Source organism: Cyprinus carpio, chromosome A6, assembly GCF_018340385.1.
Source record: "Cyprinus carpio isolate SPL01 chromosome A6, ASM1834038v1, whole genome shotgun sequence".
NCBI lineage: Eukaryota > Metazoa > Chordata > Actinopteri > Cypriniformes > Cyprinidae > Cyprinus > Cyprinus carpio.
The window spans coordinates 9,393,863-9,416,440 of NC_056577.1; the positions used below are offsets into that span (position 1 = coordinate 9,393,863).

The window sequence follows — 22,578 nt, forward strand, 5'->3', positions numbered from 1 at the left end:
GGTTTCTGCAAAACATTCATATGGAGTGTGTTTTAATTTCAGAATGCAAAGTCTACCAATAAAAAGGACACAATTAAAGCCTTCTGAACTGATAACGTGTTTGGTGTCAGTTCTTGTTCATTAAAGTTTCTGGATTGAAAGGATTAAGAAAAACAACAACAAAAAATGATCTCAAAGAGGAAAGTTTTTATTAAGTTCTTTATTATAATTATGTGTTGTTTTGGCAATGTTTCCACGGGAACATGAGATGGCTGTAAAAGGGATCAGGGTTTAGAAGATGAGTTCAAAAACCCGATGGTGTAGATCAATGATGGTATAGAAAAACACCCTCTCTCTGCTCTTATTCCAGAGATTTAGCCCCAAACTAGAGCTCCCTCTACTGAAACAACCCCATTCTATTAATAATATCAATTAATATCACAAGTGCCTCAATTATGCTGTCCCACACAAATGACAATGACATTTTCAGAAGCTGAGATTTTCATATAAACATTCATTTTAAGTAATCAGAAGCTTTTTATAATGTCAAACATAGATGGCCAAGCATATAAAAGACTGCCTTTTTAATGATCCGCTATTGTTAGTCTCAGTTGAGAATTCTTTACCAAACCAATGTTTGTGCAATGTTTCCCTTTTGCATAGTAAGTAAATGTTAACTGTTTTTCCTTTGACATGCAGATACCTTAAAAAGCGCAGCAGGCTGTGTGGGCTCCGCCCCCAGTGCAGTTACATCATGCAGCTCTCTGATTGGCCAGTGATGGCATTCAGGTCATGGCAGACCTACGGGGCCCAGACAGTTTAATTGTTTTTTTTTTTTCTTTTTTTCATTTTCTTGTTTTTTTTAAAGTGGAACAGTAATTGATGTCATCAGGCATATATATCAGTGGTGATTTCAACATGCAGCAGTATACGCTGCCGGCCAAATGGACTGATTTTTTGTACTTTTTTGTTTGGGTTTCTTTGTTTCATTAATACTACAGAAAATGTAGCCTGCAATATAACATGCTGAAATATCAAAAAACTTTAAAGTGATGTCTTGAAATGTTTGTCCAATATGGGTCACGCTCATAGGGTGTGGTCATTTAGCCCCTTGAAAAGCCTACTCGCACTTCAAATCATTCTTCTTTTTTAAAATTAACAATAGTCTTGCATTGGTGTCCCTCCTCTGCCATGCGAGGTCCACAACTGAAGCTGGTCATGCCTGGGTCAGAACCGGAGGGCGGGGCGTGTAAACAGGAAGTCATGGCCCGATGAGTGGTACCATCCACTACCAGTTATCAGGGTTGCTAAACGGTTCAATGTGGATGCTCAGGCCCAGAGGGCAAAGGAACAGTGCTAGAGAAGCAGTTCTACGTGACTTTGGATGAAAAATGTTCGATCGTTCGTTCTTCTCTTGCTTTCTGTCCTTTTTTATTGAAGTAACGCCAACGCCGTCGGCAGCAGCGTCAACAGCAGGAGAGGGTACAGTCCAGTGGGTTCTGACGGAACCCAGGGGCACACTAGGCAAGGATCCAGTTCTCTTGGCCTTTAGATAGCACTGGCGTTAGGGTCATATCGTCTTTTCTTGACATTTGGTGATGAGGACAAACAGGACAAAACAAACGAGAGGGGGGTTAGTGCAGGCAATGCTAGAGACATCAACATACAATTTGCTGCCCATCTTACCACCTTAACCCGCAGCAACCACATGGTAGTCGTTTCATCAGCTTCTTAATCAATTCAAATCATTTATCGAAAGCTACTCATAACGTAGTTTGACTCCTAATGCCGTCGGGTTGCGGCGGGTAAAAATGGCGGTTCTTCACAGCAGCAAGGAGAGACACAGAGTGCCCCTCTGCTGTGCTGACTGCGGGTGAGTATGTGTTAGAAAGACAACAAGGGATGTGGAAAAAGAACATTACCTCCTGGGAGAAAACACGAACATAGACATAGAAAACAGCAAGAAAGTATGTACAACATCGAGGGTCAGAAAAGGACGTTACACCCACAACATGAACTACGACGATACCACCAGGAACAACAAGAAAGGCAACAAGAACTGCAACAACACCAACAACAACAGGGGTTGGACACATCCTCCCCGTAGCGTGGCTTGATGTGGGGCATCCCAGCAGTTTAACATGCACCTGTCCATAGAGAGGTTAGGAAGGAGACGCCACTATCGCAGTGTGGGGGGTGGGGTGACTGGGGTAGCATGCAGGTGCAGTGCAGCGCGTGTGTCTGTACCAGGTCTCTGTGAAGCAGGCAGTAAAGGCAGCGGTGCCGGGCAAGTCCGGGTGGGGGGTGAAGGCTCTTGCTCTGTTCTAGGTTTTCAGGGTGGCCCAGGGCCTTCCGGGAGATAAGAGGGCGTGGCAGCCAGCCATGGCACAAAGGCTGCCTACGACACAACCTCCACCCCTCTCCGCTCAAACTCTCACCCTTTCAGACAATGGAGGGGGGATTGAGAGAGAGATCACGGCGAGGAGAGCGGGTCAAAAAGTCGTCATCCCTAACCCACCCTGTCCCACCCCAACAACCCACCCCTCTTCTCAAAGCAAGGAAAACAACAAACACCCCTCCCCTCCCTTCACTTGAGGTGAGCCCAGCCTTTGTGCGATGCTCTGATAGCACTCCGCTTTAGCTCTGGCTTGGTGCCAGTCCGCATGCAAACTCTAAATGGGCTCAGTCAAGATGCTATGTGCAAACGAGCATGCTGCGGTGAGCTAAGTCCTCTTGGATGATCTCCAGATCTCATAGCTAGCTTCCAAGAACTTGCTCCTAACTGGGTCTATGCTGGCCATTAGAAAGGTTTTACATGTCCTCAGACAAAAAGTTGCTTATCTACATTCAGATTTTGAACCAAATGCATCTGTCAGCATGTCTGATGTTACACACATTTACTGGAATCTAAAGCTACATTATGTAACTTTCGGCCCTTTAGCGGTTGAAGCCTAACACGTTACTTGCGGAGAAACATTGCTTTGGTGATTATGCAAATTGTGCTTTGATTCCTATGAGCTTATTTGCAACGGTTGTTTTAAAATAACATTACAAAAGATTGGTAATGCTGACATTAGGCATTATGATTGGTATTCATATCAGTTAAGGTAAAACAGTGGACACCTGGAGGGTAGGCTAAGTAGTAAGTGGATTAGAGATCGGCATTGTTACCAACATAAATATTGTTTTGTGAACCTAGTCCATGCACAGCAAATGCGCAAACTAAACCTATTTTTGAAAAGCCAAGCTAGTGTTGATCTGTTTTTTAGTACGGACACTTACTTTAATTTTTTGCTTACAAACTCTTTTCGGTACAAGGTTTGCGAATGACAAGACGAATAACGGAACTATGCAGTTTCCCATGAAATGTGTCCTGACCGCTTTACAATATGTATGCTGCACTTGCTCATTATATAAATTTGCTAAAAAAAAGTTACATAGTGTAGCTTTAAGTAAGCATACAATGTTACTTTCTCCAACAGTTCCCACCTTACTATATAAACTGGTCATGGTATTACTGAAATGTATACGTTTTTAAGTATTAGCATGTAGTTAGCAAAAAAAGACTACACATCAATTTTCTCTTTGATATTGTCATTAATTCATTACTGTCATTACACATCTTGCTCAGTATCCATTTTACCATTTTGCTTGCATGCATGTCAAGCGATGGGCCAGTCTGCACGAGGTTCTGCTACAGTCTACAGAGCTCTAAACCAACTGGGTTAAATGTCTAGACCTAGACTTAAATTGTAATTTTGTGGTTGAAAGAATTTGCCAGATCATTTTAGTGGGTCATTTTTCTTGATCTGCTGTCACCTGTAAAGAACGTATTAGCATACTTAAGAAAATGTTACATTTAAACAACTTACAATTACATATATTGTTACAGAAAAAATAAGACAAATTACACTTATCGTCCCTTAGCATTCTATCGTAGCATGTAGTTCAGAATTTGGCACTTTAAATGATGACCTAGTTTTAGTATCTGTTGTCTGTAGCAGAAGCCCAGGCCCTTGTGTATGTGTGAATGTGAGTGTGTAGTGGTAACTGTTGTGTGCATGTATGCAAAAGTGTGTGTGAGAGTGTGTATGTTTAAGTGTGAATGAGCCTGTTCCAGGCTGGCAGGCAGTAGGAAGCATGCGGTGCAGCTCTTACTTAAATCCCCATCCCGTCCCCCCCAGCACTATGGCTGCCATCAGGATGGCCCCTGCGATGGAGCCTATGATAAGGTTGGTGGCACTAGGACCTGTAGAAGGGCATGATGGGAGAGAAACATGACGTAAGCTGCAGGGGGCACCTGCACAGCATGCAGGGTTTACACATCAAATGCTGGACTTCACTTATGTTATACACTCTTTCAGTCATGTGTTTACTCAGGATGGGAATCCGTAGGGTAGATTACGCTCAACTTACCCTTGATAACATAGTGTGTGTGTGGGATGTTATTGGACATGGGTGTGGAGAATTTAGGGGCTGTAGATTTTGGCACAGGGGAGCGTCACAAGTAACTGATGGTTTGAAAGGGAAGATCTTAAAGCACCGAGGTGTTTTGAGCTACGCTACCAATATAGGACTGACAAAAACAAATGCACAGATGCACGCACACAGACACACAAAGAAACATTAACCCACAAACACACTCATGATGAACTTTTACCCACTCGCGCACACGTCGGACCTAGTTAGAGTGGAATATTTAGCTCAGCTCAGAAAGTGGGCCAGTTCTGATGGGATTTTGTGTTAGTTAAAAGACGCCACGGCATCAATGTCAGTGTCAGTCCAAGTCATCTCATGTTTTTCCACCCTCCTCGTCTTGTTCTTCACTCTTGATCCTCCTTTCTCACTTTGAATTTTTTGTTCTGTGTTAATGCCCCACATGGACCAAAAAGGGAAGCACCGCAACACTCCATCAACACAGGGTGATAAAAAAAATATCCATGAGAATAGCAGCCAAGGGAGAAGAGAAAATAAGTGATATACCAATCAATCAGTCCAATTACACAACAAAAATTACAAGGCACCATCACATTCAACACAACGGACAAAGCCACTGGGAGAACACGTACACACAACCGCACGTACACGCGCACACACAGGGGATCACAAGATCTCCCTCTTGCTGGGGGAGTGGCATTAAAGGGTTAAGAGGTGCTTACTCTATTCCCCACCCTGTGCCTCCAAAAATCACCCCCAGGGCCAGAATGGTCCCTGCCACTGCCCCTATCAGCCTGTTTGTGGCCACGCTCACTGTGCAGAGGAAATAGGGGTGATTCATCAGAGAAAATGTCACTCAAGGCCCCATTTAAAAAAAAAAAAAATTATAAACGTACTAGTGTTTTTAAAAGTCTTGTGAGTGGGAAAAGTCACAATATCAAAATGGGCACCTACAAAAAGCAGTGCTCTTTGGAAGTGGCTTTGCAGTGGACTGGAGTTAAGGTGTGTTTGCATCTGAGGATTAGGCTGTAAGATCTGTGTATGTATATGGCAAAGTTTTTTATGTTTAAAGAATTAAGAGAGATCACGAACCCTTAGGACCCGGGTCCTCCATGACGGGCGGCTCTTTTGGGGGGTCGTGCATGCTGCAGTCAGTTCCTGCCCATGTAGCATCACAGGTGCAGGTTGCTTCATTATTGCACACCTGAAAGTTGATAAACAGTAAGAAATAATCCTCAGTATCATTGATGATGTGTAACACAGTCAAGTTAAAGGTGCTGTAAGCCTGGGGTTCATATTTACAGATTAGCCAGGTTTTAATAGTAGTAAAGAAATAAAAATGCACATAGTTTTGTGCAAAAAAGCATTTCTACATTTTCATTTTACAGTTTTTACATATGCTGAATCTTTATATTTTAAATATCATTTTATCAATAAATTTTAAATGAATTGGAAATGTTTCTCTTCAGGTTTTATGAATACAGTAATGTTTAATAATATTTTATAATGTCACGCTCACAATTTTTCTTACACTATACAAAAATGGGTCTATGATATACACACTATTGTTCAAAGTTTGGTATTGGTTAGTTTTTTTAATGTTGAAAATGTATATACGCTCACAGAGGCTGCATTTAGATGATCAAAATAAAGTAAAAAACAGCAATATTGTCAAATAACATAACAGTTTAAAATAACTGTGTTCTGTTTAAATATTTTTAAAATATAATTTACTCCTTTATTTGGTGCTCAAGAAACATTTATTATTATAATTGTTGAAAGCAGTTGTGTTGCTTAATATATTTGTGGAAACTGTGATACTTCTATAAAAAAATGATACAGGATGAATAGAAAGTTGAAATCTTTTAGAAATGTTGTATGAAAATGTAAACGTCTTTACTGTCACTTTTGATAAATTCAACGCACCCTTGTTGTATAAACGTATTGTTTCTGCCTGGTTTACCTCTGATTTGTGCAACAGTTTTATGACTTTCTTTGAGTCTAAGATTAAAAAGATTAATCAGCAATTACTTTAAAGTAATTTAGGCTATGATTCCAGTTATCCAATCTCCTATGTGACCCTGCACTCTACTTCTACTACTTCCATTTTAACAACTGTTGCAGAGATATTGTGTCATATCCGGAAATATAAACCTACCACTTGTCAGCTTGACCCATTACCTACTCGCTTAGTTAAAGCCTGTCTACCATCTTGGTCTTCATTAATTACTAAAATTATTCACTTTTGAATTGTTTCTGCTTCTGTACCTTCCTCTCTTAAAACTATTATTACCCCTATACTTAAAAAATCAGGGGCTGATTCATCATATTTTGAAAATTACCGTCCAATTTCTAATTTGCCATTTAATCTTAAATCTTAGAAAAATGTGTTGCAACTCAAGTTCACGATCATCTCTCCAATGATAAATCATTTAAGCAATTTCAATCTTGCTTTCGTCCCCACCATAGTACAGAAACTGCTCTTCTTAAAATTACAAATGATTTGTTATTGGCGGCTGATTCTGGTATATTAACAATACTTCTCGAGCTGAGTTTTGAAGTATCACAATTTAAAATTTTGCTTCACAACCTTGCCCCATCATACCTTACTGAACTTCTCCGCATCTATACTCCTTTGTGCACTCTCAGATCTTCATTCTCGATTTCTTTTGTGTCGCCATGTATAAAATACTTTTAAATACTGTCTTAAGGCTCATCTCTTTACACAGGCTTTTTTATGACTTGCTCTTATTAAGCGTCAACCGTATTTATGATGTACAGTGTGTATGCAGTCGTGCTGTTGAATATTGTAATGCTGGCAGGATCTGTATGTCTTTTGCTACTCATTTTTGTATTTTTGTATCAGTTTGCTTGCTGTAAGGTGACCTTGGGTGTTAAGAAAGATGCCATTAAATAAAATGCATTATTATTATTATTATTGATTTCTGTGAAAAAAATGTTTTATTGACCAAAAACTATTGAATGGTAGTGTAGCTGCCTCTGTATTTTAGGAAGGAGGTCACTCGCAAGGGGATTGCCATGTTTGAGAGGTCTTGGCATTCAAAAGTTTGAAAACCCCATTTCTCACTGATTTCAATACCCACTCTCTAAAACTCAGCCTTCCTATGACATGTCAACAAACTATGTCTTCAAATTCCAAAACACAAAATGGTCCACAGGCAGACAATGTGTCTGATTGGCTAGTTTATTGACTAACAATTTGTGGTATCCTACAGCAGAGTTAAGTAAAATTAAAATTAAAAAACTCAATCCCCTTCTTATAGATATTGGATATCCATGACAATGTGTTATTTTCAGATGTTGTGGAATAGATTGTAATTCCTCTTCATATAAACTGAATGCATGGGTTGAATTCAATCCCTGATAATTCTGGATTAAATTTGTAAGTGGATTTGAGTGGATTTCTGGGTTGGAATTCAAACAGTATTTTCAAGGCTGACTGTGGTGTGAGATCCATCTAAGCAGCAGAGAGTGTCAGATGGTGATCACTCACGCCGTGAGAAGAGCAGACTCGGCCACCCGGGCCAGACGGACAGGCTGTGAGGTTCAGGGAGGAGATGGGGAGACATTTCCGCTCAAGGCACATCATAGAGGGACCACACGGCGTACCATCTTCCACATACCCCAGATCAGTGTCATCATCCAACAGTACGTGTCCCCCGCTACAGAAGAAGGAGAAATAGAAAACGGTAAAATAAGTAAGTATTTCGGGAATTTTGGTGAAGTATAATGGGAGAATAATTGCAGAGATCCAGGAACAGACCTGCAGTCCACCAGTCGCCCCTGATGGTTAAAGGTGGTGGGAGTGACGTCGCCTTTCAGGGTCCCGATCCTTGGGATTCTCCCAGTGTTAGTGCACAGCAGGTACCCGCAGAAGACATCGCTTTAAATCCACAGGATTTGGAAAGAATTAGAGATGGTTATGTGATCATGTCTAGACAGTAACCTTTGTTCTGCAAATTTCATGTGGGATTCACATACAGATTGTTACAGTATTTACTGCTAGGGCAAGCATTCACTGCTTGTTCTCATTTCCTTACACCCACAGAGATCAAGTTGTTGCTGATATTATAAGTAACTTATGCTAAACACATCATATGAGTACACTATGCCAGTAAAACAAGGCTTTTAATACAAATAAATACCCATGCCATTCACTGGTAACGGTAAAGATAGGGGTTCACAAACTATTAAGAGAATTGCAAGGGGTTTGTTAAAAATTTAAATAAACGAGACTGCACAATTAATCAAAATAAAATGTTATAAAATAAGTATAGTCTGATGGGCTGTGTATCAGAGTGAAGAGCGGCATTGTAAATGCTGCTTCTCAAACTCTATGTGATGTGCTGTGAGATTAATACACATTTTTGGAATGCAATGTGCACATTTTTTACACATTTGCATATTTTCCAAGATTTCTACGGCCAGAGGTTTGCAGAATTTCATCAGTTTTCCCTCCAAATAAAAGCTCAAGGATTTGAAAGTTAAAAGCTGGAGGGTGTGAACATTAGAAAGTGAGTAATTTAATAAAAAATCAAATTAATTAGTAAAAAATTTTTGAATTTATACATTTTTATAAAAAACAATAATTAATATTATTATAATACAGAACTTGAAGGAGGTCTTAGTTGGTTTCAGCAGGAGAAATCACTGTTAAAACTACAATATATGACAATAATTTTTTGGCAAAGTTGTGTAGCCCTTTATATAAATAATTTTCATGTACATGAAATTAAATCGAAAATGTCAAAATACCCTGTGCATTTAACATGTAGATTGTTTTTTTCTCTTTTCCATGTCTGGGCATTAATGTTTGTGTTTTACTTGTGGAAGATATTTTGACACTGTGATTGAATTCAACTTATAAATTAATATTTAGCTGAGAAGCCCTAATTCTAACATTACTGTAACAGAACACCATTAACATTACCTGGTGTACCTGCATAAAACTTAAAGAGACACAAAGTTTTTAATGCTTTCCATCATTTTCGGCAGGCAGTAAAGAAGACAGTAAAGAAGCATTAATAGCAAAGCACATGCCTGAGAATTTTGCAGAACAAGAGCCGCCATCTAGACTTGACCTGGTTTTGTACCATATTAAAGTTTCATGGTGCCGCATATTCCTGCTCTCCAAATAATTGGGAGAACTGACTCACTGTTTGCCGCAGGGCACCCATTTGTCTCCATCTCTCCCACAATTCCCTTTTTCTGTCCCCTCTGTATTTAACTTCTCATAGCAGTGCTTCTCTGACCCTCCAGCCTCTGAGAAAAGAAAAATTAACAGAAAGCAACAGGACAAAAGAATGAAGGGAGTGAGACAAAAAAAGGAAAAGACGAAACACAAGCAAGCATGTATTGAAAGACAGAGTGGGTGGATTGCAGTTATTTTAACGTGCTTTCTTTGGCAAGAACAGTTGAAGCACTCTGAAGGCATCAGCGTCACTCACTTGGACCCCAGATGTATTTGCACTGACTGTCCCGGGTCTTACATTCACCACTGTAACAGCGACCCTGGTATAGCAACAAACAAAATGTGGAGGGTTTAATCAAAACTAGTCTAAATGTTGTTCTGCCATGTATTTAAATAGATTTATATAGATATTATCCGATAATATCTGACCTGATTGAGCTGACAAGAGTAGCCATCTTGTTTATGTAGATTAAGGGGGCACTGAAAGAACAACAAAGATATTTACAAAGTATTTTTGATTCAATGATAATGATTAGTTTAAGTTTAAGTATTTTCTTAAACTATTTTTCTTTCTTTTGATTTTCTTTAGTTACTGGATAGCAACTGACCACTGGACTATCAAAGTTAGTTTCTCAGCCCTGCATAATTTTTTAGAAGTGTTAAAACTGCAGGCGGGCTGTCATTTAGTGAATAACATGCCTTCTGTTATGGCTGTTATGGCAGATAGTAAAGCTTGGGGGTGTATTGTGTGAAACATCATCATCCCTGTGATTGTCATGTAGAAACTGTTGCATCTTCTGAATAAATTAATAAGTGGCCCATTGTAAGAAAACAGCGGAAGGAAAAAATATTTACAATTATTACAATTATTTATTATTTTCATGAAATTGACATTTCATAGAATTGACTCTGAAACAAATAAATGAAAACGTTTTTTTAATTTGTAAATGTTTTTTAAGGGAATGTCAGAAAATTTGCATATGCACCATTACATTTTAATGGGCTATATAGAAAACAGAAAAAAAATATCAAATACTACTCAAATTTTGCTTTTACTGAAATATGCTTTCACTATGTGGTTCTGCGAAAATGCTTTTCTTTCTGTTCAACCCTTTAGTTTATACTGTGATATTTTCCCTTTAAAAAAATAAACTCGACATCAAAAAAAAAAAGAAAGAAAAAAGGAAAAAATGAAAAATAAAATAAAAAAGATCAAATAGAAAAGAAAGAGCAAGACCTGTCCCGAGTCTCCCGAACAAGTCTCTGATATGTCACAATCATTTACAGCATATCGACAGCTGTATCCCCGCGGGTAGAACTGAAAAAGGTGCAGGGACAGGGATTGAGAGAAACAACTGATCAGTGCATTATAAGACACTCAGTAGTTGAGGATGGAGGAAGTTAGGATGAATAATGAGGCAAAAGCGAAGTGTCTTACCAGACATGTGCTGTTGCAGCAGGGGCCGTCACTGCAGTGCGCTCCATTAGACAAAGAACATTTTTTACAGCAGTCTTTATAGCACTCCTGCATAAGCAGATCAAATATGTGCATACAGACGAAAACATAGTTAGTAAAATATTATGTTTTGATATTGTCTGTATGGAAGTATTATTTACATAAAAAAAGCACTTACCATTCGAGCCCCACAGTCACACTCCTCACCCACTTCCACATAACCATTTCCACATTCTGTAGCCTCAAAGAGCTGCCAACACAAAGCACAAGTTTATCCAGCATCATGTCTGATAAATGATGATTGTAAGACAAATACTTCATTTTTGTTTGAAGACAATCTATCACAATACACGCGAGAACCAATAACATTTGATGTCACTGACATCAAACCTGCTTCAACGTTTCAATTTCAGCTTTATGTTGAAGACCCCTGTTTTTGTTGGATGCAGGTACATGAACAGAACAAATAGAAAGGCAAGTAGATCCAAAAATAGATTAGTTGGAGTGTAAGATCCAAAAATACCACAAAAATCTAGCATACACTAATAAAAAGAAGTGCACACCAAGAAAGCAGGATTTGTAAGAGAATAACATTTAGTGCAGAGGTTACACCCCGCGTTGTATCATAAAGAAATAGCTCACCCAAAAATGAAAATCTACTCACCCTCAGGCCATCCAAGATGTAGATGAGTTAGTTTATCGCAACAGATTTGGAGAAATTTTGCATTACATCATTTGCCCACCAGTGGATCCTCTGCAGTGAATGGGTGCCGTCAGAATGAGAGTCAAAACAGCTGATAAAAACATCACAATAATCCACAAGTAATTGACATGACTCCAGTCCATCAATTAACATCTTGTGAAGTGAAAATCTGTATTTTTGCAAGAAACAACTCAATCACTAAGCCATTTTAACTTTAAACCATCACTTCTGGCTAAAATACAAGTTTATAATCCATAATAACGCTTCCTCCAGTAAAAACATCCATCCCCTGTTGTCCTCTCACATCAAAATCCACTGACATATAACTGTTTTGGACTGCTTTTGCTAGTAAACAGTGCTTGATCTGTTCATATTTCTCCCCTGATTCAGACAAGATGACTTTTTCACTGGCGAAAGCAATATTATGGATAGAGGACTTGTTTGAAGTTAAAAACATCTTAATGATAGATTTCTTTACTACAAACATGCAACTTCTTGCTTCACAAGATGTTAATTAATCGATTGAAGTCATATGAATTAGTTGTAGATTATTGTGATGTTTTTATCAGCTGTTTGGGCTCTCACTCTGACGGCACCCATTCACTGCAGAGGAGTGTTGGTGAGCAAGTGATATAATGCTACATTACTATCTACATCTTGGATGGCCTTAGGGTGAGTCTATTTTCAGCAAACATTCATTTTTGGATGAAAAATGTTGAGTAATTAAAAATGCAGGTGAGAATTACATTTTTGTGTGTTGTCCGCACTCTTCTTCAAGCCTACCTTGTTAGGTTTGTTAAACAGACATGAAGCACCTCCTCTTAGAAGAAAGTTCCGGTAGTCAGTGATGCTGCATTTGGAAAACTTGCGTGGGTGTTGCACTCTACGGAGGGGAGCAGAGAAAAATAAACCTACGCAAATCAAGAAATATGACAGGAAACTAGGAGGTAAAATGCCTGGCAAGTAATCAGGAGGGGCTATAGAATAATGTGTGTGTTTAACAATACCCAGTGTCTTCCATTATACATCCCACCCATGAATCCATGCAGCCGCACTCCTCTGAGAGAACACAAGAGTGAGTGAGAAAGTCTTTTAATCCTAAACTCTTGCAGTAAACAAGTAAGAAATCCAGTAGTTTGACAGCAGGAGGTGAAACAAACTTACTCCTCCTGATCACAGGATCCCACTGGATACCCAGATTCTGTGCTAAGCTCTGAGAGAGAGAGGCAGCCATTGTCCATGTGCTGCCAAACTGAAAGAGAGGAACAGAAACAGCAGTGTATGACAGCAGAGGTAAGATGACATTTCATTTGTCATTTAGAATGGCTCTAAGGTAAAGTTTTACAGTAAATTGCCCAGTCTGTCTACCCAAAATGCTGCGTGTGTCAACCTTACCTCATTAACACCAATTCCTCTTCCTTTGGAACACACACCACCAATATATGCAACACCACTCCGACCGTAATGAAATGTCACATTACTGCAAGCAGAAAGAGGTCTTTATCATTGTCACCAGTTCCCCTTTTACTGTAACTGTATTACCAAACAATGGTATTCAGCTGAATTCTAAGGGGACTGTGTCATTTGTGCCAGAAATGTTCAGTTCTTTGTTCTTTTTTTTTTTTTTGTATTACTAACAGTATGCTTAACATTAATGTGTTATATTATTTTTAACCCTGTCTCAGTAAGTTCGGAATTAATTTATTTGTTATTTGAATAGGTAAATTCTGAAAGCCTTATAAATCACACACTCTAATTAAAATATTTTCATTAATAAGCTATAATTCACAATAATATCCTTCAAAAACATGCTTTGTGTCAACTGTGTTACAGTTAAAATGTTTTGGATTGAATGTTATCAGACAATCACAATGGCTTGTTCTCTAACATCATTGCACTGAACAGTGTTCTTGTGCTTTAATATAAATATTGATCACTATGATTTTTCCAAAACAGATACACTAATAATTTGCACACTATATATGTAATAAAAAAAAAAAAAAAAAACCTTGTAAAAGAAACTGTTGTTTGAATCATGCAGCCAAAAAAAAAAAAAAGACTGAACAGAGAGAGCAGGGACAAATTATAGTCCCATATATACTTATATATATATTAGGGCTGTCAAATGATTAATCACGATTAATCACATCCAAAATAAAAGTTTTGTTTACATAATATATGTATGTGTACAGGGTATATTTATTATGTATATATAAATACACACACACATAAATTATATATTTAGAAAATATTTACATGTATATACATTTATATATTTATATTCTTATATTTTATATTATATATAAATATATTTAATATATAAACATAACATATTCTTCTTAAATATATACATGCATGTGTGTGTATTTATATATACATAATAAATATACACAGTATACACACATATATTATTTAAACAAAACTTTTATTTTGGATGTGATTAATCGTGATTAATCATTTGACAGCCCTAATATATATATATATATATATATATATATATATATATATATATATATATATATATATATATATATATATATATATATATATATATATATATATATATATATAGTGACATTAAATATTTTATTATCCGTAAAATCAATTTTATATATTTATTTATTATTTTTTTTAAATATAACTTTAAAAATGTAATGGTGAAGAATAGGAATATGCAAATTGGCCGATATTCCGGTTATAATAAATGTAATGCTTTATTTTTAAAGATGCATTATATTTTGCATTATACACTAACCAGTGTTAAATGAAGTGTTGTGACATAAGTCCAGCATTCTCTTAACACACACATTTCCGGAGAAAGACCAACACAAATTCAGAGTTCTCAATTACTCTTCTACACCAACAACTGAACCGAATTTTCTCTGTTATTGGCCAACATCCTTAACCACCAGGCTACCACACCTCGTTCATTCAAGAGACTTCAACTCACGTGAAGAGGTGCACGGCATCAGCGTTGATGTTAATGTTCTGTTGTCTGTACTTTGAAAAGTCTCTTAGCATTTCCAATGGTTTCACATTCAGTGGAATCCGGTCCCTGTCAGTCCAAATCTCCACTGCAACTAAAACCACACGAGTATTCAGCTGCTCCTTAAAAATCTAAAGAGAATATCATTTGAATATTAGATTAAGAAGGATATAAGTTGGGTGACTATTAAGGAAATATTTTACAGCAATTAATATGTGAACATACAGCGTCTACAAAGTTGACCACTGATTTGGCAGAATTCCGGGTATGCTTTTTACTCTTATGCCTTTTAAACTGCAAAAACAAGAGATGAAAAAAAGGACATAAGTTTAAAGGTGTATTCTGAACATTTTTGGTTCTGCAGTATGTGAAAAAAATAAGGGGAAATTTGTTATTCAGTGCCCTCTAGTGAATAATTTCAACAATTTTAGTACTTAAAGGGTTAGTTCACCCAAATATTAAAATTATGTCATTAATGACTCACCCTCATGTTGTTCCAAACCCGTAAGACCTCCGTTCATCTTCGGAACACAGTTTAAGATATTTTAGATTTAGTCCGAGAGCTTTCTGTTCCTCCATTGAAAATGTATGTACGGTATACTGTCCACGTCCAGAAAGGTAATAAAAACATCATCAAAGTAGTCCATGTGACATCAGAGGGTCCGTTGGAATTTATTGAAGCATCGAAAATACATTTTGTTCCAAAACTAAAAAAAATTACGACTTTATTCCGCTTTTTCTTCTCTTCCGGGTCTGTTGTGAACACGACTGCTGTGACTGTTGACGTACGACGCTGCTGATGTGTTTTCTGGTGCGCCCAATAACAAAGAAAACACGTCAGCAGCGTCGTACGTCAGCGGCGTCACTACAGTGTTGTGAACGCGCTCACAACAGACCCAGAAGAGAAGAAAAAGCGGAATAAAGTCGTAATTTTTGTTATTTTTGGACCGAAAAGTATTTTCAATGCTTCAATAAATTCTAACGGACCCTCTGATGTCACATGGACTACTTTGAAGATGTTTTTATTACCTTTCTGGACGTGGACAGTATACCGTACATACATTTTCAATGGAGGGACATAAAACGCTCTCGGACTAAATCTAAAATATCTTAAACTGTGTTCCGAAGATGAACGGAGGTCTTATGGGTTTGGAACAACATGAGGGTGAGTCATTAATGACATAATTTTAATTTTTGGCTGAACTAACCCTTTAATGATTCAAAAACATAAAAGAAGGAATAAAAGGATTTTTCAGACTAGGTTATTTTTTATATACAGGATGCTTGTAATGTGTTGTGGATAAACCCACCGTGTTGTGGTCAGCAACGATCATTATTTCCAGATACTTCATTTCCTCAAAAATGTTACGTGGCATCAGAAAATAATCAAATCAAAACGATACATTCAGAGAGCATAACATTTGAGTATGAGGTAGCATTTACAGAGGTTTCCACTGAAACAGTGGAGCACATGGAGAAGGTTGAGAGTCATTTCTTACAGCTCTTTTCCTCCTTCGCTTTAGCCAAGGCATGCTAGCAAAAATACGCTTCTCCTCTTCTTTTTCCTCAACTGGGTCATCAGCAGCAGAGAGAAACAGACGTGAAGGTAACCATGGAGATGAGGGTGTGGATATAATATCTTGCCATATATGTTACCATGACCTTGGCACACTTACCCCAGTCACCTGGGACAGAGGTCACATGGAGCGATGATGTTCGGCGCAAAGTATGGGGTCGTGCTTCCGTTTCCTAAAAGGTACAAACATGGTGACATTTGTAGCTGTGTGAGTAATGAAATCAAATAGGATAAGCTTTAATGATGTGATCTTACCACAGTGTGAGTCTGTTTCAGAGGCTCGATAAGATAGACAAAATTACCATCATCAAACATCCCACTGGAAGAGTGAAGCACAAGAAGGGGGTTGGGAAAAGAGAGTCAGGGAAGTCAATCGGAAAAAGGATACAGATAAAACGGCAACGAGTCAAATCACTCTTCAAGTGACAAAACAAAAACCACAACTGTGCTTTTCCACTCTGCTCTTTCCCTTTGCTACTCTCTGTGACACTCAAGCACACACTAACATGGTGACATTCAAATCGTTTCATGTGTACCAACTGCCATCTGGCCTCACAGTAGGTCTCCAGGTCAGATTTTCTCTCCTGCACTCTCTTTATCTCAATCACAAACATACAAACAAAACAAGGTTTCTTACTGAAGCCCGTTGCAGGTGGATAAAGCTACACGGGAGTCTTCTTTTCCTCTCACGTGGCCGTGGTAGTAGCAGTGTTCCCCGCCCTAAACAAATGCACATTCATCACTGCTATGTAGTAGTTATTTTCAGGGGTCTGTTTGATATTGGTGTGCTGCTCTTTCTGTCTTACCCTGGAGAGAACTGGCTTGTCTTTGTCATAGTGGATTTCCATATAATCTGAAGAAAGCAGATCACTAAAATCAAAGTGAGAGAGAGAATTCAATGGGGCAGTCTTGCATTGATTATCCAACAACTCAACAATAAAGCTAGAGCCCCAGATCCCATGCACCTGTGTGCTTAATAAGCATGCATTGGGAGGAGAACACTGTCTTCTGTATCAGCTGTTCTAGCTTTGAGACCTCCAGGCTGTTAGTGGAACAAAAGCTGCATCACATCTTCAGTAATTCTGCCACATAGGTTTGTTAAGGCATAGTAAATATACATAAAAATGCATTAAATATGTATTTGAATAGCAAATTGAATGTTGTATGATAAATATATATACAACAGCATCAATAGTTGAATTCACTATTAAATGTCCCAATACATTCTTTTTTTTTATTAGAAAACAGAAAAGTCCTTTAATCCCATGATCACAAACACTTCTGTTGCTGCAACTGATCCTATTTTTAGAACTGTCACAAGCTGACAATTAATCAACCTGAATGTATTTTAGCTTGCAAAAATGGACACTTGAAATCTCATGAAAACAAAGTGGGCTTCAATAATAATTCTTATTTATGACTTATAAGTGAAAATAATGTGCACATTAAAACATTGTACCACCTTGCATTTTATTTTATGGACTAAAAACCCTCAGACATTTTTCAAAATATATTATTTTGTGTTCCAGCTGAGAAAAATAGTCATACATGTTTGGAACGATATAAGGGGGAGTGAATAATGACAGAATTTGAATTTTACATCCTTTTAAACACAGTTTAAACTGTGACCTCTGGTATTGGATATTTCTGGTTATTGTGATGTAGAAGCCAAAAAGTTTGGCAACTACTGATGACTTGTGATCAAATAGTGTGGTTGATTCATGCTTCTGAATTTTGAAAAGAGCAGATGACACCAGATATAAAACTGTGCTGCATACTCATTTTAACTGTGCAGAATCAAATAAGACTTCTTTTAATATTGCACCCCATCTTCTGTGACTATTACAACTTTCAAAGAGCAGCTGAAGACACACCTCTTCCACAAGCACTTAAGAACAACCAAAGCACTTGCTACTAAAAAATACTTTATCTTCTTGTCAGCATTTTACCTTTGCTCTTGCTTGTTTCCTAATCAAGCTTTCTACTAAACCTGATAAGAATATTGTTGGCAATATAACAAATTGCTTGTGATGTTTCTCATTTGAATTCACTTTGGATAAAAGCATCTGCTAAATAAATAAATTGAAATTAACGGGGATATCACATAAAAACAACTAGCACCTCACTTCCCAGCTAACAAAAATGTTTCTAAGAAAGTTTTGCTATAATGTTCCCATTAGCTTATGAAAACAATATTCCTGTATGTTCTCTGAAAGTTCAAAACATACAGGTTTTTAAATTTTTATAAATTTACTTTGGTTATGTGAATGTTAAAGAAACCATTAATTGAATGTTCCTTTTTATCATTTTGCAAACATTCTGGGAATGTTATGTTTGAATGTTATAATGGAATGTTATAAAACATTCCATTAATAGCGATGAATAAATAATGTTATAGTGCTAACATTTTGAGAACATTATTAAAGACCAGATAACTTGAACAAACATTCTATTAATGTTACTGGAAGAATGTTTGTTGATAACTTTGGGAGAACCTTGCCAGAAGGTTCTGAGAATGTTCCCTGTTAGCTGGGATGCCATAGGTTAACATTGTGAATTAATGCAGCATTCACACAGTTTGGATGATATTTAAACCAAAGCGTTTTTTCCATCTTAGCAATTACCTCGAATATAAAGATTAGAAATCCCCATGATTAGAAATCCCCATGCACCATGGAAAAGGGAACAAAAAATGTCTATTTACTATTTTAAAAATGTGATATTTGAACAATGCACAACTAAACAACAGAGCAATTCTTTGTTTTTGAAACCAAATCTATCTTTTGCTACTCAGACACACACACTTACTTGTTCAATGTAAGGTCCAAAGTGAATGTGGTGCCAAAGGCGTCCAGCTGGAAACTTGCTTGGGCCAGGTGGACATCCTGTGGTCAGGGAGATAAACAGGGGCTCATTAACACTTCACAAAACAAACATATGTTGCTATATCAAACCTGCCAGTGAAAAATCTTTTTGTGAAAATTTCATTTCTGCAGACACATTAAATCATATTCTCAACAAGCAAATCTCTGTAAGTGCAGATAGATAAAACATCCGCTCTAGAGCAACATAAATCTCACAGCTGTGCTGTCTTACAGCAAAAATACTGCACTGGCAAAAGTAAAGCGAAAGTGTGTGCACAATCCAATCCTACAACGTCTGTTCAGTACAGCGAGTGGGGGGAGTGAAAACTGCTTCTTTTGCGAAAAGTGCGTTAGATTTGTGAGGGAGGGCCGGTGAACCTTGATCAGCTCTGAGAATTTGAACATACTGCACCATTCCCATCAGTTTGAAAGAAAGCAGCTTCCTGAAGACCTGAATTTGGTGGGGGCTAAAATATGCAGTGTTGGGGATCTTTACACTGCACGACAGACTATGTCTCACCTGTCCATCACTGGCCTGGCTCCTCGCCCGAGTGTCCAAGTCATGATACGTGCTCTCCGACTCCTCATTCAAGTAGTAGATGAGCCGGAAGGGATATGTGATGGTGACCTCGTGCTCTCCGGTTTTTCTACCCGTGGAATTGCCCAGTGCCGCTGCTGTCGCCGCTGCCGCTTCTCGCGGGGTCTCAGACACCTGCTGATCCCTGAGATCCTCATTCTGTACAGAGCTGGAAACTGCAGGACAGGAGGAAATTGTTTACTGCTTTACAGTCTCCATCTCTGAGAGGGATCCCGTCAATTATATATGAACGTGTGCCAGCAGTCGCAGCCCTGTGATGCTGCAGAGAAGCTGCGCACAGATCTCCCTTATGCAGATCTCAGTGTATTGAATGGAGGCACTTCGGCTGATAACTAAATAAAACACTGAAATCTAATCACACATTCAAGACAGTGGGTGAGAGGGTGAGATATGATACATGTAATGGCAGAAGAGACATAACAGACACTTATTGGCAAAACATACCCATATCAAATTTTTTTTCTCAACTTTATCAGCTGCATATATGGATATCTGAATTGTAAAAGCTTTAGAAGTGCATCACGTCAGCTAATGATAATCTATTGTCATGGTAATCGAATTAAGATTCAGCGCGCCTCACTAAGTCCTTACCATGTTCCCGTACAGCACCATACTAATGGGGCTGTCAACCCATACAGAGGCCTTCAAAAGCTTTTACCCCCCTCTGCATACACTGACACGTATAAACGGCCGTAAACACAGTTAAGTAATGGAGGCGGCTCAATCAAAGCGTACAGGGAACCTGCGTATTTAGCTTGGATTTCCTACCGCAACAAAAGGCGTTGGAAAAACACCTTGCACTAATACCAACGTAACATATAGCAAATATCGAGTAAAGACGTTGTATTATGTAAATAATAAAGTTACGCAAGATAAACATTATACTTACACGTTGAGGTTGAGGCGATATAAGATGGCACGGAAATTAATATGCTAGCGAGCAGACACAGATGGAATATCAGACGCATGATTCATATTTGAAGACTAAATAAAATGTCATTAGCGCCTCAATTTAGAGCGAGCGTCTCAGTCCATTATTATGAGTATCCCGCGGGAAGAGGGGGAAATCCTTCATGCAGCATCGGAGACTGAGGGGTGGGTAGCACGGTTGGGATGCTGAGGGGTAGGGAGGACTGGGAAGAAGGCGAAGGGGTGGCAGCTCGGATGGATGGAAGGCGGTGGCCAAGCAGCACATATCGTAAAGGAAGCCAATGCGATTGCGCAGTGCATCTTATGCTGCGCTGACGCGTCAACCATCCTCACTTTGTACGATCGCCAACACACTCATCCTAGGAACTGGAAATTTACCATTTACTTCTCAATGGTTAGAATACATTAACACAACTAAAGTGATTAAACACTAGCCCACAAGCTCTGAAATAAAAGCTTTGGTATTTTATATGTTATTAAAGACAACAGTTAGTTAAAAGTGTATCTTCGTCAAGAAAGTAAGCAGACTTATTTTCAGTCACTATTTGCACACGAATTTTGTATTTATAAATCTGTATTATATACGCTTATTGCTGCCTTACATACACATGTATTTTTCTATTGCATATATTTCAACCCACGCCAGTGCGATTTTGCACTAAAGGATATAATCTGCTATTGTTGTTCCCCCAGTATTTGTGTATGGACCCCTATACTTGACTGTATGTATTAGTCTCTGTGAAGTGTTTTATTACGTATATTAAGTGTTAACATTGCAAAGACATGTTATATTCAGGCTTCCACGGTCACTCAGGAGATATATTTGTGTTTCATTTCTTCTCCAGCCACATAGGAGAGAAAAGGCAATGAACCAACCTCACTTCACTTTTTAAAAACAATGTTGTAGCTTCTGCCCACTTTCATGGAAGATCGCAACCATCACCATGGCTGCTGGGCTCTTCTTAGATGCTTTGATCTCAACACCCATTAGGCAAAGTGTTAGTGCAATAATATATGCACATAAAAAGATTTACCTTTATCTCTGCAGTGGGAGCAAACATTAATCCACATTTAAACTACATAGTGTAAAAAGCCTATAATTTCATTTGTATTGTGTGTTTGTGAGAGAGAATGTAAGGCTAATTCCCAAAGAGCACGTTTGTGTAGGTGGTGTATTGCTGACTTAAGCATTTTTTGGTTTGATATTTTAAAGACAATTTAATAGAGTGCCAAAACCCACTGTGAAAAAACATGCTCTTGATATATCACCAAGGACAAAAATATTCATTATAAATTTAATTTACAACCATCAACTTTTGGTAAAATACCCATTATAAACTTAAAAAAATATACTCATTACAAGTTAAAAAATCTGACAAATAAACAAACATATACAGAAAAAAAGAACTTCAACTAGAAACAGTCAGCTGAAATTCAACTGTGCAAAACTACACACCTGGTCAGAATTGTTGGTAAACTTGGTAAATATGATCAAAAAAGGCTGTGAAAATAAATCTGCATTGTTAATCCTTTTGATCTTTTATTTAAAAAAAAAAAAAAATCACAAGAATCTAACCTTTAATTGTAGAATAAAGAATTTAGGGGGGGGGGGGTATCATTATGAAATAAATGTTTTTTCTCACATACATGTTAAGACACAATTACTGGTACCAGCCATGGCTTCCTGTTTCACAGAAATATAAATAGGAAGGAAAACAAAGACCAAATGACAAATTAATCACCCATCACAATGAGAAGAACCAAAGAATATATTTCTGATGTGCAGTAAAAGATAATTGAGCTTCACAAATTAGAAAGTGGGTTTAAAGGGGTCATA

General features: G+C 37.9%; 1 protein-coding gene across 4 annotated transcripts; it reads right to left on the reverse strand.

Annotated features, from left to right (window-relative positions):
• Positions 1–171: 171 nt before the first annotated feature.
• Positions 172–21,004, reverse strand: LOC109102402 (disintegrin and metalloproteinase domain-containing protein 23-like). Of its 4 annotated transcripts, XR_006160224.1 has the most exons (27): positions 20,701–21,003; positions 19,734–19,966; positions 19,158–19,234; positions 17,156–17,219; positions 16,987–17,069; positions 16,605–16,668; positions 16,450–16,522; positions 16,273–16,343; positions 16,084–16,149; positions 14,999–15,067; positions 14,738–14,904; positions 13,183–13,267; positions 12,952–13,039; positions 12,795–12,846; positions 12,571–12,670; positions 11,263–11,334; positions 11,067–11,153; positions 10,866–10,946; positions 10,058–10,108; positions 9,885–9,948; positions 9,594–9,699; positions 8,201–8,320; positions 7,931–8,099; positions 5,509–5,620; positions 4,138–4,228; positions 2,227–2,418; positions 172–1,573 (listed from the first exon to the last, which is right to left on the reverse strand). XR_006160224.1 is itself a non-coding variant. In XM_042757937.1 (26 exons), the coding sequence occupies exons 1-26, from the start codon at positions 20,777–20,779 to the stop codon at positions 1,528–1,530; spliced, it is 2,370 nt and encodes a 789-aa protein (XP_042613871.1). In that variant the 5' UTR covers positions 20,780–21,004; the 3' UTR covers positions 172–1,527. The 4 variants fall into 4 exon arrangements, 3 of the variants coding, with proteins under 3 accessions (XP_042613871.1, XP_042613870.1, XP_042613872.1); XM_042757937.1 differs by lacking the exons at positions 2,227–2,418; positions 4,138–4,228 and adding an exon at positions 5,139–5,229 and having other exon boundaries at positions 20,701–21,004; XM_042757936.1 differs by lacking the exon at positions 2,227–2,418.
• Between the last annotated feature and the right edge of the window lie 1,574 nt (positions 21,005–22,578).